This window comes from Cyprinus carpio, chromosome B15, assembly GCF_018340385.1.
Source record: "Cyprinus carpio isolate SPL01 chromosome B15, ASM1834038v1, whole genome shotgun sequence".
Lineage (NCBI taxonomy): Eukaryota > Metazoa > Chordata > Actinopteri > Cypriniformes > Cyprinidae > Cyprinus > Cyprinus carpio.
The window spans coordinates 26,059,464-26,070,580 of NC_056611.1; the positions used below are offsets into that span (position 1 = coordinate 26,059,464).

The 11,117-nt window shown below is 35.2% G+C and overlaps 1 protein-coding gene across 1 annotated transcript in view; it reads left to right on the forward strand.

Moving 5' to 3' along the window:
* The window catches only part of LOC109079791 (chloride channel protein 2-like), a 79,409-nt gene that overhangs the window by 26,368 nt on the left and 41,924 nt on the right, over window positions 1–11,117 (forward strand). Inside the window, exons 3-6 of the mRNA XM_042740018.1 lie at window positions 7,718–7,849; window positions 9,916–10,044; window positions 10,135–10,268; window positions 10,388–10,465. Of these exons, the coding sequence (XP_042595952.1) occupies window positions 7,718–7,849; window positions 9,916–10,044; window positions 10,135–10,268; window positions 10,388–10,465 (473 nt within the window). The remainder of the gene's footprint in view (window positions 1–7,717; window positions 7,850–9,915; window positions 10,045–10,134; window positions 10,269–10,387; window positions 10,466–11,117) is intronic.

Here is an 11,117-nt window from a genome sequence, read left to right on the forward strand (position 1 = left end):
TCCCAAACATTACTGCTCCGTAGATCTGAGATTTTACAAGCAGTGCCCTGTCATCAACTCAAGATGCTGTTTGTCTAATAGATATCTGAGATTTGTGTCTTTATCTAACCAGCAGCTGGATTTAATATGAGATATGATCTTTGTAAGTCATCAAGCAAAAAAAATGTACCATGGTAAAGTTATTTTTATTAGTATTAAAGTATTAAAGTTATTATTACTGGAAACTGATGTGTATTTTTAAATTATAGTTGTCACTAAAAGTTATTATATCCCCAAAATCAAAAGAAAATAAGTAACAAAAATAAATTGATTAATGAAACAAAGGCCCAAAGAGAACAAAAGATTAATTCAATCATGAAAAATTTCTTCCACAATTTCTCATTAGTGTATTTCTAAAACAATTATATATTTTATTGTATATTACATTATATATATAATGGTATATTTGTTGTATTTCCTTTAATTTATGCTGATTAAATAATTGTCTCACAGAATCTTTTTTTACTCTAGAGTAATGAGTAAATAATTAATAAATGTAATGACGATCACCAGTGGGAATAATAGTAATTAAAAAAACGTCTGGGCACTTTTTCAATTGGAATGAGAATTTTATTTTAGAAAAATATAATAATATTGCAATGCAAAAAAAAAAAAACTGTAAAGAAACTTAAATTGAGCATGAAAGAGCATGTAGATAATAAAGTTTTGTCAGAATCATCCTCAGACTTAAACAAGAGCCTGGAAAAACATTTTTTTTTTTTTTAAGAATGTTTAAACCGCTCAAATCCTGGTCCTGAAAGTATTTCATACTCAGTACTAAGTGTAGCTGCAGTGTCAGTGTTTATCCTGAGTAGGGCGCCATCCTCCCTCTGAGAACCTGACAGCTGAATGAAGCACACACACACACACACACACACACACACACACACACACACAACACACACACACACTCTCTGTTCCTCTCACACACACACACACACACACACACACACACACACACACACACACACACACACACACACACACACTCTCTCTCTGTTCCTCACTCCCATATACACACACACACACACTCTGTTCCACACACACACTCTCTCTCTCTCTCACACACACACACACACACACACACACACACACACACACACACACACACCACAACACACACACACTCTCTCTGTTCCTCCACACCCATATACACACACACACACAACACTCTGGTCCACTCACACAACTCTCTCTCTCTCTCACACACACACACACACACACACACACACACACACACACACACACACACTCTATGTCTGTGTCTTTCCTCACCTCCCCATATAGCGACACACACACACACACTCTGTTCCACACACACACTCTCTCTCTCTCTCACACACACACCACACACACACACACACAACACACACACACTCTCCTCTCTCTCTCTCCTCTCTCTCGCTCTCTGTTTCTTCTCTCACACACACACACACACACACACACACGCTCTGTTCCTCACACACATACATACACACACACACACACACACACACACACTCTCTGTTCCTCACACACACACACACACACACACCCTGTCTTACACATTTGCACACTCTCACTCTCTCTCTCTCTCACACACACACACACACACACACACACACACACACACTCTCTGTTCCTCACACACACACACACACACACACACCCTGTCTTACACATTTGCACACTCTCACTCTCTCTCTCTCTCACACACACACACACACATACACTCTCTCTCTCTCTCTCTGTTCCTCACACACACACACACACACACACACACACACTCTCTCTCTGTCCCCTCACACACACTCGCACATCACTCCTCTCTCTCTCTCACACACACACACACACACACACACACACACTCTCTCTCTCTCTCTGTCCCTCACACACACTCGCACACTCACACTCTCTCACACACACACACACACACACACACACTCTCTCTCTCTCTCTCTGTCCCTCACACACACTCGCACACTCACACTCTCTCTCACACACACACACTCTCTCTCTCTCTCTCTGTTCCTCACACACACACACACACACACACACACACACCCTCTCTCTGTCCCTCACACACACTCGCACACTCACACTCTCTCTCTCACACACACACACACACACACACACACACACACACACACACACACACACCACACACGCACTCACACACACACACATACACTCTCTCTCTCTCTCTCTGTTCCTCACACACACACACACACACACACACACCCTCTCTCTGTCCCTCACACACACTCGCACACTCGCACACTCACACTCTCTCTCTCACCTCACACCACACACACACACACACACACACACACACACACACACACACACACACACTCTCTCTTCTCTCTCTCTGTCCCTCACACACCACTCGCACACTCACACTCTCTCACACACACACACACACACACACACACACACACACACTCTCTCTCTCTCTCTCTGTCCCTCACACACACTCGCACACTCACACTCTCTCTCACACACACACACACACTCTCTCTCTCTCTCTGTTCCTCACACACACACACACACACACACACACCCTCTCTCTGTCCCTCACACACACTCGCACACTCACACTCTCTCTCTCTCACACACACACACACACACACACACACTCTCTCTCTCTCTCTCTGTTCCTCACACACACACACACACACACACACACACACACACACCCTCTCTCTGTCCCTCACACACACTCGCAATCTCTCCAATCTCACAAACCAAAATAATAGACATGATTGTCTCAGGCCACAAGTAAAATCCTATGAATTATTATAAAAATTATTAAAAAGAATACGTATGGATGACAGTTGATTACAATAATAGTTCAGCCCTCATTATTCATAGTTTCCCCTGTGGGATAAATAAACTTAATATTCTTATATTAATAATACTTCAATAACATTATATTCATGAGTCAAAAACCAACAAGATTTTTTTTCCCACCATGTTTCCAGTTCTCTGCCTCAGGTCCAACAGGAATGTAAAGAATGTACAAACTGAAAACACTAAATACTTTTGTGATCTACTTTCATCGGTTATCAGGGAAATACTGATATGGATGTTTACAGAGCAGAGGTCACATTTTTAATTCCAATTGGAGAGATGGACTTTTGTTTGTCTTTATTATTATTATTTTGTGCAGTATCATTGGTTACTGTGTTATTTCTGTTTCGAAAGGCAGCAATAAATAACACTTTAATATCTAAAGAGTTTCCATGTGACTTTAAACATTAATCATTTTGTGAAATGAATAAATGCATAATAATCGTCATAATCTTTAAACCGTGATTATTTCTCAGACAATAATCGTACCAACAAAATCTATAATCGTTGCATCCCCCCCCACACACACACACACTCTCTCTCACACACACACACACACACACACACACACACACACACACTCTATCTTACACACTCGCACACTCTCACACACACACACACACACACACACACACACACACACACACACACACACACACACACACCACACACCAGCACACAAGCACACTCTCTCTCACACACACACTCGCACAGTTTCACACACACACACACACACACACACACACACACACACACACACACACACACACTCCTCCTGTAGCAGATGTGATGTCAGCAGGAGATCCGTGTAGTGCCACAGGTCACCATGGTTACAGGTTGCTCACGGAAGCTCTCATCAGGTGGATGGATGGCCGGTTTGTTGTTGTCATGGCAACAGCAGAGCACTAAATAGATTAAATTGTCACTTTGTGTGTGACATCATCACTACAGCGAACTCTCCCCAGAGACGAGTGGACAAGTTCCTTCAGCAGCCTCTCCTTCCTCTTCATTAACCTCTGACTGTCAGACAGCAGACTTCAGTGTGTGTGTGTGTGTGCGTGTGTGTGTGCGTGCGTGCGTGCGTGCGTGTGTGTGTGTGTGTGTGTGTGAGAGAGAGAGAGAGTGTGTGCGTGTGTGTGTGTGTGTGTGTGTGCGTGTGTGTGTGTGTGTGTGTGTGCGTGTGTGTGTGTGTGTGTGTGTGTGTGTGTGTGTGTGTGTGTGTGTGTTTATATCAAGCTGATCTGTTCTCTAATCTCTGGATGTGTATCTTGCCAGCTCTCTCTCTCTCTCTTATCTTTTGGCACGTTTTCTCTCCACAAACACACTTTTCCTCAGACTGTCTGTCTGTGGTTTGTTCTCAGGGTTCCCATATGCCCTGGAATCATCACCGCCGGACTTTTTTTCTGGTAAAAACACAATCTAAATGTATTCATTTAAACCAACAAATAACTTTTAACAGTGCTAACAGTGTGCTAAACACAAACACAATACTCATCAGTAAAACAGTGATACTATTCTTTAAAGTGTGTACTCATACTGTAAATATTTTCTAATATTCTGACTTTTTTGTTTTTTGTCATATACATGAACAATTTTGAGGAGTAGCTAAATAAAAAGTAGTATAATAATAACTGAATAAGAACTATAATGATTATATTTATTAGTAGCATGACCTTTTTTAAATAGTTTAGTTTTTCCTTTCGGAAGATACACGTAGTGCTTTATTATAACAAATGCAATAATTAAGTGCACTTATTCAACAATTTGAGTTATTTATATTTCAGTTTAAATAATTAAATAATGTTGCTTGTTTTACCTTCTATTATATAAATTATTATTATTATTTATTTATTTTTGTTAATGCAAATTAGTTTTAATCATCACCCTCATTTTTATTTATTTATTTTTTTTGTTTGTGATAAACTTTGTTTGAAATTTTTTAATAAATTTAAGTTTTGTGGGGGTTTTAAATGCAAATTAGTCCTAATTATCACCCTAATTGAGATTCCCTTTTTTGTTATAAATTTGTTTGGGTTTTTATGGAAATTATACAGAGAGAAAGATTTTTTTTTTTTTTTTTTTTTGTATTTTTTAATCTGAGATTAAATCTGTGATTTAATGTCTTAAATTATAAACAGCTTCACTGTAATTAAATATATTTAAAATTATTTCAGTTTTAACTACATAAAGGTATTAAAATGTTTCCTCACCTACACTGAAAGCGATTTAGTTTAAACTATTTTCTCAAAAATCGTTAGTAAATTAAAAAAAAAGAAAAGAAAAAAGAAACAAATTGGATTAAAAATTGGAAAAAAATACTGAAATAGTATTTTAGTATAAAACATACTCCAATAATTTGTATTTTATTTACAACTTTAAAAAATATATATTTTTTACACTAAATAACAGCTTAAGGAATATTTGAGTAAACACAAGTGTTTCAGCAAAGCTCAAACGACTTTGTAAATTTCCACACTTGTTTTTCGCAATTGTTCCTCCTTTTTTATAAGTCACTTTGAAAAAAGTAAATATCACATCTCAAAAGTTTCTGTAAGAAACACACTCTTGGCTGCTCATAAATGAATCCGAATGGGCTAACAGAAGGTAATTGTAGCTCTTTGAACAGAAAGCGAGGGGTTAAATGAAGAAGAGAGAGAGAGAAATGCAAGCAAATGACTTTGTGTTGATGGAGTGGTGTTATAAAACAGAAGCCAGCAGTGACACACACACACACACACACACACACACACACACACATAAACGCTTCACCCTCATTACATCTGCATATTGTGCATAAACAAGACATTTATAAATTCAGCTTCTCACACACGTCTCGGTGTGTGTGTGCATCCCATTCTAACATGCTTTCATGTTTTTTTTTTTTTTTTTTTTCTGAAGTTGGTGGCTGCGTTTCAAAAGCGAAATTATAGACGTCTGGAAACATTGCTTTAGAAGTGATTTTAAGAGTATTATGTGTGTTTGAAGACACGTCCACACGGTCGGTCCTGTGCCCTCCGTCTCATACACGGTCAGATTCTCCGCTCTTTATGTGTGTTTTGGTGAGTGTTCGTTGGTATATTTTCAGATTCACGGCTCCTCGCTCCATTGTTTTGTGGGTGTATTTGGTGTTGGAGTTGATTTTTACAGAATTGTTGTTTTTGTGTTGTGATAAAGAATTAATGTTTTTAAAATGACTTCAGAAACCGTGTTATGGAGTTTAATGGGCTGCAGTAGCACTCAAGAAAATGAACACACACACACACACACACACACACACACACACACACACACACACACACACCTGATAGCTAAAGTGAAAGACAATCCAAACCCTCAGAGATTGATTAATTGACTTAATGACTTAAGAAACCCTAAACCAAAAAAAAGTTACTTGAAATACAATAAACTGAAATAAAATATAAATATAAAAAACTTGCTTATTTTTTTCAGCTAGTTGCCAAAGCCACATTTCTCATTTTCATTTAGTTTAAGTACTAAAATAACTAAAACGAAAGAAATAAAATTAATAAATACTATATAGATAAAAAAACATATAAAATGACAAAAACACAAACCAGAAATACTTAAGTATTTACTTTAAGATACTTTTACTTTTAAATACTTTTAAAGTAAATTGTGAAATGAAAAAATAAAGTGTAAACTGAAATAAAATGAAATAAAAAAAATTATAATGAAAATTAAAAATGTCGCCTTGCCTAGTTGAAATAAGTTTAAGTACTAAAATAACTAAAACTAAATAAAGTTAAAAGCTAAAGCATTAAAAGCTAAAAAAAAATACAAAAAAATGAATAAAATGACAAAAATACAAAACAAAACGGCTAACGCTTTACGTAAATTAAAGTTAAAAAATAAACTTAATAAATATAAAACAAACTTAAACTAAATGAAAATTAAAAATGTTGCCTTGCCATCCAGCCGAAGTAAAATAAGTACTAAATAAAAATGACAAACACAAAAAATAAGTAGCTTAAAGCGAAAACAGAATCAAATGTAAACAATATGCATAAAAATAACATTTATATTCATATATATCCATATGAACAATCTTACACAGATTTTGCTTCGTAAGCGGTCAGTTTAAGTTAAACATGCAATCAAAATAGACTCTGTTTACATGCTTAATGCACATTCCTGCTCTTATTATGCTCTTTTCATTGGTGCTTGCATGTTAATTTATCAGTATTTCTAAAAGATATTGAGAATTATCACATTCCTTTATCTGGTGAGTACAACACTGTTATAGCTGCTATTTTCTATGCGTTGTAAATGTGATAATCGGGTTTACAACGCATAGCAACTCGGGTTGCAGTGAAATCTATTTAGGTGTCACAGAATACAGATACCAGATACAGTCCAGAATATGAACTTACATTCTGACTTACTCAAAGAGTCTTCTAACAATGCATTAACATTGTGTGAGCGTGTTTGTGTAGCACAACTCATTGTTTTCGACTGGATGTTTTAGAATTGAAGAGAATTGTGGGTGGATTAGTTGTAAAAATAATGATGATGGAAGGACTTCTGGGGAAAGTAGTTCACAAATATTTAATTATATTAGGTTTAGAGCATTTTTTATGTTCTGTAGTCTATAAAGTTACTTTTTGTAGTGGCAGAAAATTATTTTTGCACATACTTTTGCTGATTCTTGTTGTTTTTGTGCGCTGTAAATTGTAGGCTGTGTAGTAATTGCACTGCGGTGGGTATTGTTTGCTATTGTAGTTGTTGCTTATGGAGTCTTCGAGGTGTGCACTGGTACTTCCTAAGTAGTGCTGTCTGAGTTTGGGCACTGGTGCATTGTGGGTAATGTAGTTTTCTCTCTGTGGAGTCTGTGCAGTGCACTGTCAGCGGTTCCTCATGTCGCGGGTCGGCGAGGACTGGATCTTTCTCATCTTGCTGGGACTCGTCATGGCTCTGGTCAGCTTTGTTATGGATTTCTGCATTGCCCTTCTCTTACAAGGTGAGTGTGTGTGTGTGTGTGTGTGTGTGTGTGTGTGTGTGAGGTAAAGATGTCAATTGGAATTGTTGTATGATTTTTACCTGCGTATGGTTTTTGAGTTGTTGTATGTTTCTTTTGGATGTTCTTTAGGTCAGTGTTTTGGTTTCAGAGTTCCTTAAAGTACCAAGAGAGATGGTTTTTCTAAATAACTGATTAAAAAAAGTTACTCCATAAAAGCAGTCAAATTAAACACCTGTATCAGAGGGATAAGTACTTTAGGACAGTTATGTGGTACAGTTAGTTTTATTTTGGCAAATTTGTAACATAATTGCTGTTAAAAATGATTGATTGCATTTTTTGCAATTTGATTTCTAAGCCAAAAATCTAACATTTTGTTTTTTTAATACTAACTTTTAGCTCAGTAAATTAGTTTTAATTATTACTGTGGCTGAGGATGGACAAACTTGATGATCAGTCTTCTCGATGCTGAGAAAACTGTGTTTAAACAAGTTGCTTTACAATGCAAATCAAGTTATTTTTAATTAAAAAATAATTATTATTCTGCAGTTACATTTTGTAGTGGCATAAAAGTGTAATTATGGCGTTTTGTCATTGTGCACATTGATGTTTGATTTCTGATCCGTCCAGATTTTATTTTTTATCTTTATTGTGTTGTATAGTCAGAATATTGTCAAACCTCAAACTAAGATCAGTACTAGGTTTGAAAAAACTTTGAACATTTCTAAGTTTGGGAAAAACACTGAAAACTGAATATTTCTAAGTTTTTAAAAAACTTTGAAAATTTCTATTTTTGAAAAAAAACAAAAAACTTTGAATTGAACAGTTTTAAATTTGGGGAAAAAACTTTTTTAACATTTTTGTTTAAAAAATACTTAACCTTTCTAAGTTTGAAAAAAGTTTGAACATTTCTATTTTTGGTAAAAAAAAAAAAAAGTTTGATTTTTTTATTTTTTTTGAAAGTTGAATATTTCTATTTTGGGGGGGAAAGTTTGAACGTTTCTAAGTTTGGAAGAAAAAAACTTTAATGAACAGTTCTACATTTGAAAAAAAAAACTTGACATTTCTATTTTTGAAAAAAAAAGTGTGAACAGTTTTAAATTTGGGGAAAAAAAACTTTTTTAACATTTCTGTTTAAAAAACACTTAACCTTTCTAAGTTTGAAAAAAGTTTGAACATTTCTATTTTTGAAAAAAGTTTGAACATTTCTATTTTTGAAAAAAGTTTGAACATTTCTATTTTTGGGAAAAAGTTGAATATTTCTATTTTTTGAAAAAGTTGAATATTTCTATTTTGGGGAAAAAAGTTTGAACGTTTCTAAGTTTGGAAGAAAAAAACTAATGAACAGTTCTAAATTTGAAAAAAAAACTTTTGACATTTCTATTTTTGAAAAAAAAGTGTGAACAGTTTTAAATTTGGAAAAAAAAACTCAGCATTTCGGTTTAAAAAAACAACATTTCTAAGTTGAATATTTCTATTTAAAAAAAAACTTTGGACATTTCTAAGTTTGGAAAAAAAGACATTGACATTTCTGTTTAAAAAAACACTTAACCGTTCTATGTAAACAAAAAACTTTGAACATTTCTATTTTTGAAAAAGAAAAAAAACAGTGTGAACAGTTTTAAATTTGGAAAAAAACTCAGCATTTCTGTTTAAAAAAACATAACATTTCTAAGTTTGAAGAAAAAAAAACTTGAACAGTTCTAAATTTGGAAAAAACAACATTTCTGTTTAAAAAAAAAAAACGTAACATTTCTAAGATGTTCAAAGTTTTTCAAGCTTAAAAATGTTCTTGAAACTTAGAAATGTTCAAAGTTAGAATATTAAAAAAAAAATTTAGACAAGCAGTTTTTGTGCTTTAAAGGTACTTTTAATAAGAAAGTCTTATTGTCTTTTACATTTATTTGTCAATTTAAAAAGCATAGAAATAAATGTATTTAAGTACAATTCAAATGTTAACTTGTGCTTCTACTAAGGTATGTTTTTGTCTAGATTCTTTGTCATTTATCTAAGTTGAATTTTAGAGTTCACATGCCCTGTAATTGTCCTGCGTGTTGTTCTCCCTACAGCACAGAAGTGGATGTCCGGTGGTTTGGACAGTAACGTAATCCTGCAGTATTTAGCTTGGGTCACTTATCCTGTGGTTCTCATCAGTTTCTCTGCGGGCTTCACACACATAGTAGCACCTCAGGCTGCGGGTGAGACACGCTAACATTCACACACTCATGAAAGATTTCTGCCCTTCTTCATAACTCAGCAGGGCACTCCTGTGTTTGTCCTTCATTCAGGGTCTGGTATTCCTGAAATGAAGACCATTCTCAGAGGAGTGGTGCTGAAAGAGTATCTCACGTTAAAAACGTTTGTGGCCAAAGTCGTGGGACTGACCTGTGCGCTGGGGAGTGGTCTGCCTCTGGGCAAGGAGGTGAACACACTCAGAAGGGGCACGTCTCCCTCGGAGTGAATAGACACGAGTGTTGTTTAAAGCATCCCTGCTTTAATCTGAATTCAACACAAGCATTGTGTGTGTTTTCTATCCTGTAGGGTCCGTTTGTGCACATTGCCAGTTTGTGTGCTGCTCTTCTCTGCAAATTCATGTCGTTCTTTGGTGGAATTTATGAGGTAATTAAAAAAAAATCATAGCCTGCAATTTTAAGAAAATTCCTCTAATAGAACACAATGTGGTATCTCTAAATAACGTTTTTTATCTATGCTGAGTTAAAATTACATTAGTGTTTTTTTACTTTAAAACATGATTTTTCAGTAATGAGAATCTAGTGAGAAAACCCGTTTGAAAAATATCAGTATTTACAAGCACTTTTGGTGGAAGACACTTTGACTGACATTATGAGGGGAAAAAAGCCTTCTTACTATCTAAAAAATGAGTACATTTTACATCAAAAGTTCTTGTCATTTGTTATTTACGTTTTGGGTTTAGAAACGCTTTTTTGCAGATTTATTTAATTTTTATCCAGTATTATATATTAGGAAACAAATGACCTTAAGTTGTCCTTCGTACATTGTAAGATACAGTTCTTACATTTGGATAAAAGTGTCTACTAAATGCATAAATGTAGATTGGTACATTGTAAACCCCATAATTTTATTCCTGGAAAGAGTTTCGCCTCCGCGTTTGTTTTTTTTTGTTTTTTTATTTTGTTTTTTTTGTTTTAGTGTGTGTTTGTGTGAGTGTGTGCGCATGTGTGTGCGAGTGAGTGTGAGTGTGTGCCTGTGCATGTATATGCGTGTAAGGAAATATTAGCTCATTTTTGTT